The sequence below is a fragment of the Lissotriton vulgaris genome, chromosome 7 (assembly GCF_964263255.1).
Source record: "Lissotriton vulgaris chromosome 7, aLisVul1.2, whole genome shotgun sequence".
Classification (NCBI taxonomy): domain Eukaryota; kingdom Metazoa; phylum Chordata; class Amphibia; order Caudata; family Salamandridae; genus Lissotriton; species Lissotriton vulgaris.
The window spans coordinates 79,467,907-79,487,785 of NC_141695.1; the positions used below are offsets into that span (position 1 = coordinate 79,467,907).

Here is a 19,879-nt window from a genome sequence, read left to right on the forward strand (position 1 = left end):
GTGATCCATCCTTCGCTCTCTGCACTCACTACCAAACCTGTAATTAAGGTCTGTAAGCGCCTGGTCGGGTCACCGGGGATGGGTGTGTAATACCGACGATCATTGAGTTGTCTGGTACACTCCAGATCATAATCCACAGTGTTTAACAGGACTGTGGCCCCACCCTTGTCTGCCTGTTTGATAGTGATTAAAGGGTCTTCTGTCAGCGATTTAAGAACCATCATCTCATTCCGGGAAATGTTGGAATGTGGTGTCTGATGGTCTAGTTTATTTATTTCTTTCAGTACAGCTTGTTCAAATGTCAAGACTTCGTTTGGAACCATTCCATTGTGGGGTGTGAAAGTTGAAGGGCTATGTAAACCAGAGTCTTCAGTTGGTTCGCAGGGCCTGCCTTCAAAGAAGGCCTTAAGTCTTATTTTCCTGAAGAATGATTGAATTTCTCTAGTTTGTTGGAACAGGTCAATCCTCGGGGTTGGGACAAAGCTCAACCCTCTTTGGAGGGCTTGTTCCTCTCCCTCGGACCGTCTTTGAAAAACGGCGCCGGGAACTACAGGAGGGGGAACAAAATCAGTCAGGTGTATCCGCCTGTGTTTCTTAACTTTGAGCGCCACTGCTTAGAATCTTCTCCTCCCGGTTTTGACTTCTTATCTTCTACACTAAGAAACCATCATACTACGCGAGCAACGTCTTTTTCCACACTCCGCCCGTCTTGGGCTTTGGCTACAACACCATTTCTGGCTCATTCTTTAAGAGGCCCTGAAGATTCGCAGTCTGTTTCCCTGCGATGAAACACGTGTTGGCCAGTACAAGAGGAACAATAAACGGTGTTTTATACCATGAACTTTACATCATTTGAATTCCGTTTCTCAACACTATGTGTTCTTTGAACTTTGGAATTTTCGATGTGCACGTTTGAATCTTGATACTGAAAATCGAAGTCACCTTAGCATCATCGTATGTTCTTTTGTCCAGTGCAGGGGCTTTGTTGTTTTGTCCAATAAAGGCCCGTACCTCCTTTTCTGTCCTGGATTGTGGCAGATGTGCAATTCACTGGATGCGGTCTGGTGTCAGTTGTCTCCCCCATTTGGACAGCAAGTGCCCAAGGTATACCACTTGCTGGGCACAGAATTGTAGCTTTGAAGGGGACACTTTATGCCCCTTTTCGGCCAAGAAATACAAGACAGTCAGTGACGCGCGCTCGCAGTCACGTTCGGTCCGTGCTGTAATTAACAAGTCATCAACATATTGGAGCAGAGCAGTGTCAGCAGGCATATGAATACTGTCTAGTTGTCTTTTCAGGGCTTGACTGTAAATACTGGGACTTTCCGTGAACCCTTGAGGTGCACGTGCAAATTTGAAGCTTCGGCCATTTAAAGAGAATCCGAAAAGATACTGGCTTTCCGGATAAATGGGAACACTAAAGAAAGCGTTCTTGAGGTCAATTACAGTAAAGAACGCAGCTTCGGATTCAATAGCTGTCAATAAGGAAGATATATCTGGCACTACTGGGTACTGTGGAATGATGCATTTATTTAGTTCGCGAAGATCAATCACCAATCTGTAGACTGGTGGTGCATGTGGGTCAGTTCGTTTAAGAATCGGAATGATTGGAGAATTACATACATTGGAGTCAGTTTCTATAACTACTCCTTGGGCAATCAGTTCGTCAATAATTTTCAGTAAGGCTGCTACAGCCTCGGGGGGCAATTTGTATTGTCGGATTCGGGGTAGTACAACTCCTTGCTTGAGAGTGACACGATAAGGAGTAATGTGCATACAACCTACATCAGTTGGACCTTGTGCCCATAAATGCGCTGGTACATTTTGCAATCTTGGATCAAAATCTCGTAACACATAATGACCTTTGAAATCACGTAAAAATAATCTCACTCCTTCCGGAGAACAACATATTACAGCTACTAATGCTTTCAATGTTTTAATACCAAGCAGATTTTCAGTACATGCTTTCGTAAGTAACAAGTCTGTAGTACGGGACAATGGACCAACTTCAAGGGAAACTGGTTTTGACACTTCGTTAACAATAGGCTTTCCTGAAAAACCCAGGGAAACATTCTGTGAGCCTGAGAGGGGTGCCCCTGGAACCTCGTCATGACTGATGGTAGTTCTGCTCGCCCCTGTGTCAATCAAAAATGTTCTGTCTTTCCCTAATACCTGACTATGTACATAGGGACCCTCTTGATCTACAGGAACCTCAATAAGAGGCAAGCCAACCTCCCTCTCTAGGCTGTTTCATGAGTACTGTTGGTAATCGGGGTAATCTGACTGTGCATACTGGTACATTTGTTGCGTGACATGTTGCGTGGCAGCAATAGGCTGGGGTTGAGGTTGGGGTACAGTTACTGTCTGTTGTGCTTGCTGTGGTGGTTGCGTGTTCTGTGGAATATGCTATGGAACATGTTCTTGTCTAGGGGGACGCGGTCTTTCTTTCGTCCTGCCGGTAGCAATATTGTATTTCAGAACGGTACAGTCGTTTATATAATGACCTGGCTGTTTACAGTAGTTGCAGTTCCCTTTAACGGGAGCTGCAGAATGACCTGGCAGTGCTGTACCCTTTTTCTGACCATCTGCTGGAACAGACTGAGCTACTAGTACTTTCATTTTCGTATCTTTCATACGTCTCTGTTCATGATCATGTTCCTCTCTAATTCGGTTCTGGTGGTACTGTAACATTTGTAACATTTGAGAAGGGGTATTTGCTTGCCATGTGCTCTCGACTTTCAGGACTCTATTCTTGACTTGGGGTAAGGAATTCTCGACTAGTTTGGTCACAAAAAGATGTGGATATGATTCACTACTTGTTTTCAGGCCACTATTAATAATAAAACATTTCTCAAATCTGGAATAAAAATCACTAGTATCCTCGTCTTGTTTCTGTTTGCAGGCTGAGATTGCATCCCAGTCTTCCTTTTTAACCGCCAATAACCTCGGCAAAACCTGTATTAATAATCCTGGTAATGCTTTAGTTTTGGTCCCGAGACCAGTACCTGGAATTCGTGTATTTTCTTCGTCCTCTAATTCAGTCCAGATAATCTTTTTATCTCCCACCTCCCATTCTTTCTCTTTAAGTTTCTCATAAATACCGGCTGGCAACAGTACTTTTAACATTTTAAGAATATCGGGATATGTGTAATCTCCCATGAGTAACATGTCTTTTAATTCACGGTGAAACCCTGCTGGATCTTTATCATGACAAGGCACTATTTTCTTCATTTCCAATAGTTCCATTTTGCTTAAGGGTGTGTATACGAATACGCGTTGAAGCGCACCCCCTGGAGCCTGGACGGGATTAACTTCTCGTAAGGGATTCTGTCTGTCTATGTAAAATGGTTTCCTTACTGGGGGTGGAACAGGAACAAAATGTGGAGTCAGGAAAGTTCTGTATTTATGACGGTGTTCAAGAATCACATTAATTAAATCGGTACCTAGGCCTCTCCACCAGCCTAGGAGTAACTCGTCCAATATATTGTATAGGGGACCTGGATCAGAATGCTGACTCTCATATAGTATAATGAGATGCTGGATCATGTACATACCAGCTAAACGCTGTTCGGTTGGAGAAAGATTCAAAAATGTTTGCGCTACTGAATCATCTTTATATACGCTGTTATTATCAGCCCATTGTACTGCGGACCGTGCTAGTTCTTGTTCACTCATGGTACTAAGTTCACTATAACCTATTTGTTGTTTCAGTACTTTATCAGTGGCTTGGAATAAATGCTCAAGAGAACATTGTTCTGGTATGGGAGAAAGAAAACCTTTCTTGCTTTCTGGGCGTATGGGTCTGTCAAAAGGTCTTGCTCTACCTACGTATGCTATCATCTCTTGGTGTTCTTCTGTCTCTTCTAACTCGTCCTCATCTTCGGTTTCATTCTCTTTCTCGACTTCCCTTTCGTGTAGTACTACTATTTCTTTACGGATTTTTCTGTACATGGCGTCTATACTACCCTGTGTACTATGTTTACCATCTGCTATGTTGTTACTCCAATTAATCAAAACATCCATTTCTTCTTTGCTTGTACCTGGCCGATCTCGTTCCCTTATCAAACAATTTATCAAAAACTGTAAGATCATTTTCTGTGTCTCAACTTTATGGTGTGCCATGGCCTCGTGAATGCATTCTGGTCTCTCCCCTGTCCTAATGAAATGGAATATGTTATCTAGATGTTCTTCCATATGTGGTAGAAGAACCAGATAATTTGTGACTCGTCGTAAACGTAGTGAGAATAGCATCATGTCGTCTTCGCCTGGTACTGGATCATATCTGCAATCTGTCATGTACTGTTTAAGGGTTTCGAATGTCGCTGCTCTGGGTGTACGTTGTAAAGCTAACTCGCTAAACGTCATTCATTTTGCTTGAGGCAGGGTGCAAAGATGACCTCCTGTTGCGCCTCCTGAAGCGGAAGCGAGGGCATGAACTGGCTGGGTTGCAGCTGCTGGTGTCATAGCGGGTATAGGAGGCATATGTAATGGAGGTGGACTCTGGGTTGCAGCTGTCGCAAAAGGATTGTAAGGACCAGTAGTATGGGGGAACAGTAACAGTAGCAGCAGCAGTAGGGGAAGTGACGACAGGCGCGGGAAGCGCGTCTTGGAGACGTGGAGGAGTCGTGGCTTGAACAGACTGAGCAGGCTGCTGTATATTGTTAACGGGTGGCATGGGTACATTAGTATATGCTGGAGCAACATCATCTAAATAGGAGGAAATGAAAATGTCTGCTGCGGTTTGTTTATGACGAAGTTTAGTCGGAACCAATGGTGGTGGCAAGTTACGTGATACTTCCGGGGTCGCCTTGGGCAGGCCATCGGCAAGAACTGGATACAGTCCTGTAATAAGGGCATTTCTTTGTCTGTCTTGTTGTTCTATTCTGACTCGTTCTCCTTCTTCTAGTAACTCTTTTTCTCTGGCTTTTTCGGATTCTTCTCTACTTCTCTCTGCTTTCCTGATTTCTTTTTCTGTTCTTCTATGGGCTTCTTTACGCCATAATTCTATGGCGTCTTTCTGGGATTGTCTGGCTTTCTTTTTCCATAATGCTTCTTCTACCCTCATGATGCAATCAGCATCCCATGTCCCTGAGACAGGCCATCTATACTTCTCTTCCAGACCCTTGGTGTAGTCCACCCACAAATCTAGATACAGTATGGCATCTAAGCCATGCTTATTGTACATAAAATGTCCAGGAGTGTCCCTCGGCGGGACGGGAACTGCTTCTTCAAGTATCCCTTTCCTAGTTCCTATCTGACGTAATTTCGAGAACAGTGGCATATTGAGACTGATTTGAACGTGAACACAATAAACACAGTAATGAATTGCAAACAATCATTCATACCACGACATGAAACACATTAGAACATTTTCGAACAGTTACTACCTGGTACGGAAAACACAATTCTGGAAAATTCTCGAGATTCTAGAATACTGAATTACTAGATGCACTGCTAGAACAGTACAGACATACCGGTCCCATAAAGAGACACGTCATACCGTATTTACCTAAGTAAAGACAGATGCTTCACCATCGCAACTGCCAAACTATGGAATACTTTGCCACTCCACATTAAAACCGCCCCCACGCTACTAAAATTCAGAAAAAGCCTCAAAACCTGGTTGTTTACTTCCTAAATTTCTCCCTAAAAGAAGTGAGTATCTGTAACAATAGTGCCGAGACACCCGTATGGGTATTTGTTGCGCTCTAAAAATTGCGATAAATAAATAAATAAGTAAACACGTCTGGACCAGGCCTGTGTACCCAGACCTGTCTTGACCGGGCACAACTTAATGAACTCGTCTAGATGCGTTCCCAATAACGGTACTCACCGGGAAGCAGAAACTGAAGGCCTCAGAAACCGGACTGGACTGGACTGCGTCAGGCTGCGATTACTCCTACGCATGCGCTTCGGAACAGGTGGGCCTCTGGATACCTCGGACCTTGCTCTCTCGACTTGGGGCTCTGGTCGGGATCCTCCGCATTCCTCACCGCCTCGTCTGGATGCCGGGTCGCAGTCACCGTCTCCTCCGTAGGCCTGAGGGAGATTAGCAGGAAAACCCGCAGGAGTGCACTGGTTCCGTCACAGCTGTAGAAGGGGTCAAGGCCTGCGGTACATCGCCGGCGAGTGGGGAAGGGGGGGGGTGTCCCTATTCGGGCACCAAATTATGTGGTAAATAAAATTACTGTATCATTTTTCCATACAATTAAAAGTAAAAAGGATAGCTCGATCAAATGAGAGGCAGAGTCCGTGGAATCTGAGTCATACGGGCTTTAATGATATATTCCTCGAGGTATGGGACATCGAGTTCCATCACCACTAAGGTTCAGGAAGGGACATTCAACTTTTTATTAACATCACACATTATATATAGTAAAACAGTATAATTGAATCGAATACAGTAGGCGTAACAGGTGAAAAGAGAGAGATAAGAACACATGTGCGTAACAGGAGGCGTGTAGGAAGGCGTACACATGGGCGTGCACTTGACATGTCAGAGAAACGTCACATGAAACATCACAAGTGGGTGGATGCTTAGAGAAAGTTTGCAGGATCAGCAGAAATCTTTAGCCTAGATGCGCGCGCAACTGAGCATGACGTGTAACTGGGGAGAGCTGGGGGCTTTGACTTTTGCACGAGTAGAGGAGACTAATGTCTGGGGTGTCAGAACGACCTGCACCTATAGCATATCTGGTATCTCATGTTTGGAGGATGTAGTGTCTGAAGTAAAAGGTCTCTCGGGCAGAGGACGTTCATCACTGAATGCTAGTGCGTGCATATGAATCTTCATGTAGAGTGCGGGGGCCGTGGGCTTACCATGGTAACGGGAGCAGTGAATTACTTGCATGGAGACAGGAAGGCAGGGCCCTTTGCTCTGCAGCCGGGAATATGTTTACCTATTTCACTAGACTGGAATGTGTTTTCGCGGAGGCTGAGCAGATAACTGTAGGCAAAATAACGTTTTGGCAGGCAAGCAGGCCGAGCCGGGCACCGCTCGTCTGTGCAGGATGTAAGGTAGAGGTCAGGGATGCATACCTAAACTGCAGCTTTCAGAGGCAGAAAAGAACTCGGAGCCTCGTTAAGGGCTTGGCTCGACTGGGCCAAGAAACATGGAGAAAACGTGTGCTTTATTCAAAAGTGTACCATGTAAAGACGTTGGCACCATAGGCCTAGAAGCCTAATTAACGTGATTTTCTTGGGGAACTGTATAACTGACATGTTAACGTTGGACGCAAATGCATATGTGACTTTCTAGCATGCACGGAAAAGGAATTACATGACATACATGGAACACGTGTGTTTGAATGGGGTGCGAGTGGGGGGCACTTGAGCTACCTGAAAATTTCTATTACCTCAGTATGTAGATACACAATGACAGTCAAAACTATAAAACTTTCCGAGACCTTCAATTGGGAACTCAGGCACCATACTAACTGCAATACGACACACTGCATCTACTTGCTTATCTGCCCATGCAATTTACAGTATATTGGGATGACAACCCGCCCAATAAAAACGCGCATCATTGAACATCGCAGCAATTTCCGCTGTAAAAAAACCCATACTAAAATGTGCAAACATTATGTGGAATCCAACCATAATGCAGACTCTTTGAAGTGGGTGATATTGGAATCCAGTCCTAACTGCCCCAAGAATGCACTCTTCAGGAAGGAACAAAGGTGGGTCCACCGCCTATCCTCTGACAGCGGTGGATTGAATGAGGATATCCCTTGGCACTCGATCTGAAACAAGCCATTGGCCACTTGTTGATCTATTCATTATTCATTATGCGTTACTCCACAGCCACACCATTGCACACACTTTGGTTATTCAACATACTGGGCTTCTACGCAAGATCCCCTGCCACTTACATCATGGCCGACATAGTCACCTTATTCAACACGTGACCTGTCTCGGGAGGGGAGGGGGGCCTTCTAGCCGGCTCCTCTAAGTAATAACGCCACGGAGTGGTTTTAACCTAGCAACATACCACTGTTTCACATTTTGACTACATGGTCCCGTTTCCTTTCTCAGTACAGCTAACTCTGTCCGCCAGCCCGGAATTAATCTTTTATTTCCGGCTCCTCTAAGCATCATACGCCACCGAGCGCTTGTACTTAGCAATCTAACAAACCTTGACTTTCCGTTTGTGTTAAAGACGTGTCCGGGTTCCATTCTCTACCTCAGGAAACCCTTCTGGTAGCCACTACGGTCCCATTTTTAGTACCGTTTACACACTACATCATGGCCGCCTCGGATTCCACACATTTCACGTGACCTGCACAACAGGGCGGAAACGGTCACGTTCCCTGGCAGCCGGTTTCCTTTAATAACAACTGCCGCCATACCTACCCATCTATCCGAGCTCGGCGGATATGGGTAGGTGCCTCCATACAGACACGGGAGGATTGAGGTAAGATGGGATACCCAAAACGATCCACGGGGTGTGTCAGTCACCTGTGCCCCGTTTCTAACCTTAATGCTATAGAAACCATCTTAAGGCTAATACTAATGTTCCCCCTGTAGCTACACCTGAAGGCTTAACCCCAATGTTCTGACCCGCCGACCACTCATGTGGCTCGAAGTCCCTGACCATTAGATGAGTTAGGAGTTTGTTAATCTATGAACCCTGTTGGACAAACCACAGTGAGGGTTGGACGGTGTCACTTATACTATCAACGTTTGAGTTGCCACATTATGACATAGATGGTGTGTTCTATATCACTGAATGCTAGTGCGTGCATATGAATCTTCATGTAGAGTGCGGGGGCCATGGGCTTACCATGGTAACGGGAGCAGTGAATTACTTGCATGGAGACAGGAAGGCAGGGCCCTTTGCTCTGCAGCCGGGAATATGTTTACCTATTTCACTAGACTGGAATGTGTTTTCGCGGAGGCTGAGCAGATAACAGTAGGCAAAATAACATTTTGGCAGGCAAGCAGGCCGAGACGGGCACCGCTCGTCTGTGCAGGATGTAAGGTAGAGGTCAGGGACGCATACCTAAACTGCAGCTTTCAGAGGCAGAAAAGAACTCGGAGCCTCGTTAAGGGCTTGGCTCGACTGGGCCAAGAAACATGGAGAAAACGTGTGCTTTATTCAAAAGTGTACCATGTAAAGACGTTGGCACCATAGGCCTAGAAGCCTAAATAACGTGATTTTCTTGGGGAACTGTATAACTGACATGTTAACGTTGGACGCAAATGCATATGCGACTTTCTAGCATGCACGGAAAAGGAATTACATGACATACATGGAACACGTGTGTTTGAATGGGGTGCGAGTGGGGGACACTTGAGCTACCTGAAAATTTCTATTACCTCAGTATGTAGATACACAATGACAGTCAAAACTATAAAACTTTCCGAGACCTTCAATTGGGAACTCAGGCACCATAGTAACTGCCATACGACACACTGCATCTACTTGCTTATCTGCCCATGCAATTTACAGTGTATTGGGATGACAACCCGCCCAATAAAAACGCGCATCATTTAACATTGCAGCAATTTCCGCTGTAAAAAAACCCATACTAAAATGTGCAAACATTATGTGGAATCCAACAATAATGCAGACTCTTTGAAGTGGGTGATATTGGAATCCAGTCCTAACTGCCCCAAGAATGCACTCTTCAGGAAGGAACAAAGGTGGGTCCACCGCCTATCCTCTGACAGCCGTGGATTGAATGAGGATATCCCTTGGCACTCGCTCTGAAACAAGCCATTGGCCACTTGTTGATCTATTCATTATTCATTATGCGTTACTCCACAGCCACACCATTGCACACTGCTGTTTTTAAATCACTTAAATATTTTTTTACACCTCCACCTTGTTTCACAATCATAGTGCCAGTGTGTGAACCTTACACTGCACGCTGTGACCACTCAGGCATGCGCAGGCTATGTACATTGGCCAACACCTCCACCAGCATGCCCCACCATGCTCATACCCTGGCGTCGACCTTCCATGCTGCTTAAGAGAAATGAAACTACTAATGTTTATCTCTTTTTCCCTCTTTGTATAGGCATAGGATTTTCCACAGAGGTAAAATTTGACTCACACTACACACATGACACCAGCATGTTGTTTAGTTTACTCACTTTTTTAAGGTCCTGATGAATCGCTGGTGAATATACCCCAGTGCGAGAAACATGTTGACCAGTTGTTTTGCTAGTCTCCTCTAGGGTCACTCTACCTAATGGATTGACACCTAGCGAGCTACCTTCACGTTTTTAATTGCAGTAGGGGGACCTCCAGAATAAAGTAGTTTCCGGCACCCCCTGCTCCATTTTAAATCACTGCACCAGGCAACTAGCTTTCCTGCCCACACACCCGCACCTCACCATAAGGCAGTTAGATACAAAAGATCTCCGCCAAAGAGCCCCTCTTTGAGGTGAGCCCGTCGGGGATTGCACCGCCTCCCCGACGAGGAGCAACCACCAATGATGAAGCATGACACCCTTCTGGGTGTGGGAGGCAAATACATCCAACAAAATGGATGCCCAAAGGTGTAATATCCACACCTTCGGTCACGCCAACCTTATTTCCCCCTCCCTTTAGGAACAGTTCAGCAACCCCTTTGTTGAATTACTTGTACTTTGACACGGACACATGCTGTTACTGGACCTTCCACCCTTTCGAGTGGTAATTAGTGTCAGTTGATCGAAAGATCACTCTCCTTCTTTTTGACAAATAAAAGCACCTCAAGGTGCCTGCCACTGGGTGCAGGGATCAACATGGGGACACCATAGGTGCCCACAAGGCCACAATCCGGTGACCTTGCACTCATGGGAACCCTCTGTTGGACCCCAAAGTCAGATTTCCACAGCCTTTCTGTATCAGAAAGGCCAGCACAGAAAGGCTGTTGAAATCTGGCAATTTAATCCCCTCGGGCGGTAAGAGCCGCGGGATTACTGAAGGCTTTACGAATGGGTTGGCCAGAAAGGAATCCAAACAGCCGATTACGATGCCCTATGAACGGCTTCAACAGAGGGCCAGGACCGTTTTTTTATTAGCATCGTAATCAGGTATTAAATGGTAAATGAGATTCGACACAGCGCAGTTAATACTATGTATAGGTACTAACCAGGTACAAAACAGAAGCGCCTGTCATCCAATAGGTATCAAAGCTCTTTTTCATGGACTAGAATATCTCATTGACTGTACCTTGAAAATATATTTTCACTTTGAAAATAATTAAAGTAGTGAAACTAATAGTTGATTTTTGATTTAATTATTCTTACAACTTCTTGCTACATTTCAATAATTTTCAGTAAACGCACAAGCAATGTATTTCTCTTTGTAATGCCAGAAGCGAAAGAACTTCACTTTGGAAAGAGAATACATCTAAAAAATGAAGACAGATTTAAAAACATATTTTGGATGTACACAATACAAAAGTTAGACCTTTTATTTCCAGAACTGTGGATCGGTTTGTTTATGTTTGAATGTAGCACTGTATGTTTTATACAAGTTGTTGTATTCTGAGAGTTAGACTGGGCAGTTTACACAAAAAGGGATTCAGATTTTCTTTGCCAGAATAAAAACATATTCTACAATTTTTGTCCGATTTGTCTGATATTGGTTTTGTATCAATGTACGTGTTAAAATGTCAAGATAGCGAGATAATAATTCACAGAATGTCCCACGTAAGTCTGCATAACATAGTCTACCCACTCCTCCATTGCTGCATAATTCCAGTGGCCAAGGAGATAAGACACATATGTACATATATACATAGCAGTGGTATATTTTTCCAATCCAAATATCATTGCTTCTAATCCTTTTGTCAAAATTTGTTTGCCTCTTTCCAGTCATTCACATTGCCACCCATTGCTGGAATCTCATTGGGCACAAGCCGCGATCCCCAGCACGTCAGAATAGAAATCCACTACAATAACCAGGAGAAGAAAAGTGGTAGGTGTTTGGATGTCGAACCCATTGCTTCCTTCTAAACTTATCTTTGGATGATTTGCTGTTATTATCAGTTTCAGAGACAATTCTTTCTATCGTCTTGGGACTGACACTAAAGTCTACTTCTCTGTTTTCCATTCACTGTTGTGTCGGATCTATGACTAGTGTTCTACATACATCTGCTTCACCTCAGTGCAGTAGTCCACCCACCTATACAGTGTGTGTTATATGGTCATGGGATGTAAATTATGTGTGAGTTCTAATTACCACAAGGAAGGGCTTCCACTACATATGGTCACATAGGTGCATTCCATGTGCATCCTATTTGGTCGCACGACAAAATATCCAAGGCAAAATGCTAAATCATATGCAAAACACTATGGTTGACAAAAATATCAAGTCTTCATTCTTGCAATATTAAAGTAAAAATATTGTCTACATAAAATACAAAAGACCAAAATATTGTTACAAATCAAAGTAAATATTGTTGGACTTTGGAGAGGTTAGAATTACTATTCCCACTCCAGCATAAACAACAGCTTACATTTGCAAGGTTCATATGTACTATTCTCACTCCAAAGTACGCAACAGTAGGGAAACTGGTGGATATTGCAGGGCACTATTCCCACTCTAACCTGAGCAAAAGTAGGTACTTGTGATCTTTAGAATGGTTAGATTTGATATTCTCACTCGAACTTGAGCAACCGTAAGGAAAGTGTGATCTTTAGAATGGTTAGATTTACTATTCTCACTCCAACGTGAGCAACAGTATGGAAAGGGTGATTTTTGGAAGAGTTAGAATTAATATTCTTACTTCGACATAATCGATACTTTGGGCAGCTTTGGACTTTCTAGGCATTGATTGTATTAACCCCACTGTAACCGGAAAAAGATCAGAGAAAATGTTGGTCTTTGTAGGGGTCTCATTTGTCATTCCAGCAAAAACAACAGTAAGGAAAGTGTTGGACGTAGGAGAGGACAGATTTTCTTTATTTTCTACTTTATTTTCTATTCCTACTCCAACCCAAGTTGTACTTTGGTGGCGTCAGATACACTATTTACACCCACGCTTAATAAAAAATAGGGACACGGGTGCGTTTTTCTACTCATGGAAGCGCTCTGGCTGGAGGGGTAAGATCTACTGTTCACACTTCAAAATAAGCAACATTCTTATTTAAAAGTGTTAGCATAGAATTTATTTTGACAAATGTACAAAATACGTAGTTCGTACATTAAAACTGTCTAAAAATCATTACAACCTATAATTGATACATTCACGATAAAAAATAATTACCAATTAAAAATTGCAAAACACTTTCAACTTAGCATCCCCAAACAAAACCCACAGAATAAATTAAAATGTTTGGCACACAAATTATCACAACCCATTAATATACACTGTTTTATAACCAATTAAATATTACAAATCAATACTTTAATTATCAAAGTAACAATTAAAAATATTATTAATGTATTTAAACAGATCTATTGAATAATTTACAATTAACTTGAAGTACATAATTAATCAGTATAATTACATTCATTAAAAATAAAAATGGATAGTGATAAAGCATCCTACCGCATTTCCCTACCAAACCAACAACCTGCCTATCTTTCTCTCTCTCTCTCTCTCTATATATATATATATATAAACACTAATGAAATACAACAAATACAACAAAAAAATGAAAAAAGAACAATTTCAACTGTATGTGAAACTAAAACAATATTTTTTACCCTCTATATTGGGTACTGCACTATTTTTGACATACAAATGTTTATTAACTAATTTTGTTATGTTGAGCGCGCCTAAAGCTCCGGTGCTTGCACAGTGTGGTATCCTGGATAGCAATTTATTTATATTTTATTTTATAGGTTTAGGCCTATATTCAGTTTAATTTGCCAGGTCAAAATGGCAGTTTAAAACTCCACACACAAGCTGCAATGGCAGCGATGAAGTTTGGCTACTTAAGTTGGTGCCACCATAAATGCAGCAGGTACACTAGTAGCAATTCATTTACTGACCCTGGGTATATGGTATACAACTTTACTAGGGGCATATAAGTAAATTATGTATGCCAATCAGGAGTAAGCCAATTTTACAATGTTGTACTGAGTAAGCACAAGCACTTTAGCCATGGTTAGCAGTGGTAAAGTGCACATAGTTCTAAGAGCCAATGAAATTGGGTTATAGAAACAGCAGTGAGAAGGCAAAACGTTTGGGGATGACCCTGCAGAGAGGGCAAAGTCCAGCACTTGGCCACTTAGAGCATCATATAATATATGCAAAATATTATTGAGAGGAACACTTGCAAATTATCCATTGACTGGAAATCACTTTGGATCGCATTACTAATAATTGATTTCACTGAAACAGGTCCGGGATTGCTTGAGTTCCCTTCTTGAGAGCAGTCGTCCGGTAGTTCCAGTTGGAATGTCACCACAAGTGATTGCCATTGGATGGAACATTGGGAACCATTCCTCCCTACACCTTTGTGAGCTTGATGAAGAAGCCAAAAAGGGGTATTTAACCCATCTCAAAATCACTAATTTGAGAAATGTTATAACAGAGAGTTAAAGAAAATGTACATCTAATGTTTTAGTGTTTCTTTAAAACCAGCTTTGGGACCAATAATTGTAACTTGGACAGTTTTTGTTTAAGGCAAAGGAATGTAGCTAGAAAATCAGCTACACAAAAGAAGGCTAAAGATATGAATGCAACCTTTCCCCAAGCTGTTTTAACTGAAACCTATTTTTGACACATTGTACCGGTCAGAAATTAGACTGATATGTCTCATGTGTTCAAAGTATTGCAGTTATGAAGTGTTTTTTGTCTCTTTTCTTCTAGGTCAGTTAGACAACTCTGGTATTATCATTTACTACACCCCAGTTTTGAGGCAAGAGGATTCTTCAACATTGATGCCAGGGATCTTCGTAGAAAGACTTTCCTTTATTCCTCCGAAGGCAGAAACATTCAAACTGACTTCAGTCTGCAAAACAGATAAGTTCCCTCAGGTAAATAGATTTAACAGCTAGATACATTTACAATTATGCTGTTGAAACTTGGCATACAGGTTAAAGTGAACTTACAGTGGGCCAGATTGATCAACTGTATTGTGTAGTGCATAGGTTAGTGTTGAATTAGTAATACAAACATAATGCAAAATTCAGATCACAAACATATGACCAGAGACTTCTGCCTCTGACGTTCGTATCTTTTCTATTCTTTGCACAAGGTTTGAATACTACTATATAGTAAGTGTGGGAGGTCTTAAGGACAGTGCAGGAACATTAGAAACTGTTTGTGGTTAAAAGGGTGGAGATCTGGGAAATATAAGGAGGGGCCTGACACATTCCCAGATGTACAAGTAATGCTCCTTTTCATCATTGTAAATGCAGTCCAAAATTTGCGCTCCTCTCAGTATTGACTGTAGTGTTACACCCCACTCAGTATTGATTAGTGTTGCACCAAACATTTAAACACTACAGCTAACACTGAGGGGAGAGTAATTGTGGGCTGCATTTACCAGGAAGCAAAGGAGCAAACTTTTCTGGGATGTGATGTAGTGTCTGGCCACACCCATTTCCCCGCCCAAACTGATTTTTATGATCTCCTCTACAATTTTTCTCTCATTCCTAATGTTCCTTTTTGGAAAAATTGCATTCCGACTCATTGATTACAGTTCATTTAGCTCGAGCCAGGGATCCCGACCCGAACTGGAAAATATGAATTGAGCCAGAGATTCCGGCCTAGCTGCGGATGTAAAGATATGACTCGTCATCGTCAATGACCTCTGGGAATACGAAAAGTCGTAAAACATTAGATTTATGTCTCAGATTGCCTTTGTGAATCGGCCAGTTGTGAGGAACCCCAGATCTCTTGACATTTCATTACAACCTAAAACACACCTTTTCTGGCTCTTTCGACCATAATTCTCTCATCCTTATTGCTCGGGAAAGTTATGACGATTGCCATAGATAGTCACAGCATCCTTGTTGAAAGCTAATGTTATTAATGTTCTATGTTTTGAAATATGTTTAAGCAAGCTGCCTTGCTGCCTTTGCAGTGATAAGAAGCAAAGCAAGGATTCATAATTACAAATCATACTATTATTACCTTAATCTATGCGGTGAATATTTGTGTATCTCTTCCCTCTACTTTATGATTGGATGATCCGTCAAAATACACTTTTCAATTCCCTTCACACAAGTTCCTGAAGCGCTGCTGTGGCAGCATTGTCAGGACTCCATTTCTGGCCACTCAACATTCGCTCTTTTGTGTGCCATTTAAGAGCCATTATTTTTATAAAGTTGTGAATCAAATATATATTTTAAAAAAAATCCACTTTAAATATTGTAGAATCATTCACTAAAAAGCTAAACACTGATGTTAACCATTGGATAAATCCTGCAGCATTACCAGTCTATGATAATAATTAGTTTTAATGCTTTTTTCAAGTGGTAAAATCAGCTATTTGTGCACTTTCCTATTACGAGACTAGCCAAAAGTGAGGGTGCAAAATGGATGGGAAAGCAAGTAGTTAATTCCCAGATCCATGTGGTTATGTGTAATAGTAAACACACTCACTGCTCACTTTGCCTCTGTATTCAAGCTAGCATAGCTGATGAGGGCTGTTAGCCTGAAACTGGTCCCAAGATGCTTGTTTCTGGTCCAGGGAAGACATGGCTTGGCAGTTCGGTCTGGTCAGGGTCAAGACTGATTTGCATATAGCGTTGTCTGAAATGGGGTAGTGAAGAGAGCTAAAGAATGATGATGCATTCAACACAGATCTGTGTCTGGGGGGGAGTGTCTGAAAAGTTATAGCGCTTCGTCCATCATCTCCTTGTGTTTACTTTTTTTGCCCTAAGTTGGCAGGGTATGCCCAGACTTGGAGTCCCTTGTTCACTTTGCCACTGGATTCAAGTTAGCCTGGCTGTTGAGGGCTGTTCGCCTGAAACCAGTCCCAAGATGCTTGTTTCCAGTCCAGGGGAGACATTGATTGGCAGTTCAGGCTGGATTGTTCCTATGAGGCACATGGTCAAGACAGATTTGCATATAGCTGTGTCTGAACTGGGATGGTGAAACTAGCTAAAGAACGATGATGGATTCAACCCAGATCTGTGATGGGGGTGAGTGTCTGAAAAGTTTCAGCTCTCTGTCAATCATCTCCTTGTGTTTACTTTGCTTGCTCTAAGTTGGCAGGGTATGCCTAGACTTAGGGTCCCTTGTTCACTTTGCCACTGGATTCAAGCTAGTCTGGCTGTTGAGGGCTGTGAGCCTGAAATCGGTCCCTGGTTGCTTGTTTTCAGTACAGGGGAAACATGGCTTCTCAGTTCGAGCTGGACTGTTCCCAAGAGGCACATGGTCAATACTGATTTGCATATAGCTGTGTCTGAACTGGGGTGGTGAAACTAGCTAAGGAACAATGATGGATTCAACCCAGATCTGTGACGGGGAGAGTGTCTGAAAAGTTTCAGTGCTCCATCCATCATCTCCTTGAGTTTGCTTTGTTTGCCCTTTGTTGCCAGGGTATGCCCAGACGTGGGTCCCTTGCTCACTTTGCCACTGGATTCAATCTAGCCTCGCTGATGAAGGGTGTTAGCCTGAAACCGGTCCCAGGATGCTTATTTCTGGTCCAGGGAAAACATGGCTTGCCAGTTCGGCCGGGATGGTTCTAATGAGGCACAGGATCAAGACTGATTTGCTTATAGCTGTGTCTGAACTGGGGTAGCGAAGTGAGCTGAAGAACAATGACATATTCAACCCAGATCTGTGACTGGGGCTGAGAATCTGAAAACTTTCAGTGCTCCCTCCATTATCTCCTTGTGTTTGCCATGTGTTTGCCATGTCTAATAGTAGCCACTAACCAAGCTCTTGTCAGTTAGAATGCAAGACAACCACAGCATTTACAACTTATAAGCTTTAAACTTAGGTAGATCAATCTTAACATATTGTATAGAATGCAGCTATAAGATAAAAACCCACTTACAAGGGTGTGATCAGCCACTCAAAGTCCTCATTCTGAGTCAAACGCCCAGCTGCACTTGAGGGTCTCCAATGAGGGAGTATGGCTAGGGCCATCCTCAATGCTGGTGGCGCCCAGTGCGACTGTTTTTTTGGTGCCCTCCCATGACCTCCTCCTCCAGCAAAAGTGCTCCTCCATCTTTCTATAGCCCCACTCACATACATTTCATTTGTTTTAAAATGCTAGTAAAGGCCTGGTTTTGCTAATATACTCAGCTATCAACATAAACTACAGATTCGTTCTTTGCAGCAGGCATATTACGACTCTGTACTTCTTTATGTTGAGTCAAAACTAACACTAGACAACACTCTGATCTCTCATTGGAACATTAATCAAATGAGTTTTCTTGATTCTTGACTTTTTTATTGTTGCCTGAAATCTAAATACAGACGGAACTCGGTAGCAGATGCTTTTGAATTGAAAGGTATTGCTAAACACAGTGCAATCCCCTGAGATCAGTGCCACCCACCCTGCCATTGCCCAGGTTGGCCGCAATGGTGGCACTACCCTAAAGCTGCCCCTCTGTATAGTCCTCAGCAGTATGGGTTTAGAACAACTGGAATGTGCAATCTCTTGAGAGCAATGTGTTCCCCAACACACACACAATCCTGAATCACGCCCACTTAACCCAGTATGTACCCCGCTTTAGAATGCAGATGAATACTGGGGTATGAACCCTATGCAGCTCATTTTTCTTCATTTTATACTTTTTTTATGGCAATATTTCCCAACTCAGTGGAACTCATTTTATTAACCCCAAAAGAATAAAAGGGTTAGCCAGCTCCACAGGCATAAACAAGCAAGACTTTTAGGACACAAAAACATCTTTGCAAACAGCCAATTTACATCAGATTAACTTTAGCTACTGCATCACACTAATAGATATATTCGAATTGTACTGCTTTTATCGACCTTAGATGACTGTAATGTTGAATGTCCCTGCCCAGATTCAAATTAGGGATTTCCGCTTATACTCTCTCTGTCTCATGATTATTAGCACACCACAAACTCACAAAGTTGCTAATGATTTTTATATAAATATGAAGAATTGTTATACCATTGTTTCAGCTAAATTAATTGTTGATAAAACAAAAAGTTTAAATCACAATTGGCTACCAACTTACACTCTTTATCAGGTAGTACCACCTTTCTAGATCATCTAAATTCCACAGAAAAGTGGCTTCTGAAAAATATTTTTTTTAACTATTCAAACAAAATATGTATATCTTTTGTAGATCGCCATTCAGAGTTAGCCCCCCAGCCTCTTAGCTGATTAATGTATTGATGTAGGGTAATTAATTTTCTTCTGATGAGCTCTGATGGTGGCGGGCTGCTGGTTTTTCTATTTTGAAAAATGACTAAATGTGTGTTTTATATCTTCTGGTAGGTGGCTGGTGAGCCAATTCCAGACATGCATGTGTTTGCTGCACTTCCCCATACTCACTTGACTGGAATAGCTTTACAAATCAATCAGTACAGGTAGGTTGTTTCTAAGCAATGGTTTGATGACAGTGCCAAGGCAAATTGGAGCTCAGGTTGGCCATATGTAAAGCACCAGTAAGGCAGGTTGCATGGTGTCCGAGTCTGGCTGGATCACTAAACATTGCAGTAAGTATGTTGAACCATCCTTGGACTCTGTGGGTATGCTTACGAGTTGGAAAGGCTGATTTGCCACTTAGTTAATGTTTAGAAAACCAGCGATCAAAAATATCTCTTTTTTTTCTTGAGATTTTTGGTCTTTTGTCAGACTGCCATTTGAGTAAAAAACAGTACTTGAGATCTAGGAGTAAATGTATCATGGTGTTGCAATGCCCTTGTGCCACACAGGGGTGACACAAAACCTAAGGTCCGCCTTCCTGAACAAAAACAATCTTCCCCCAAACACAGTCACCTTTGCCTCCATTTACGCAAGACAGCACATAGTGCACTAGCTCAAGTA

General features: G+C 42.5%; 1 protein-coding gene across 1 annotated transcript in view; it reads left to right on the forward strand.

Annotated features, from left to right (window-relative positions):
* Positions 1 to 19,879, forward strand: part of LOC147700822 (putative DBH-like monooxygenase protein 2) — a 166,927-nt gene that overhangs the window by 56,402 nt on the left and 90,646 nt on the right. The window contains exons 6-8 of the mRNA XM_086929742.1: positions 11,815 to 11,917; positions 14,763 to 14,929; positions 19,328 to 19,419. Coding sequence (XP_086785868.1) covers positions 11,815 to 11,917; positions 14,763 to 14,929; positions 19,328 to 19,419 — 362 coding nt within the window. The remainder of the gene's footprint in view (positions 1 to 11,814; positions 11,918 to 14,762; positions 14,930 to 19,327; positions 19,420 to 19,879) is intronic.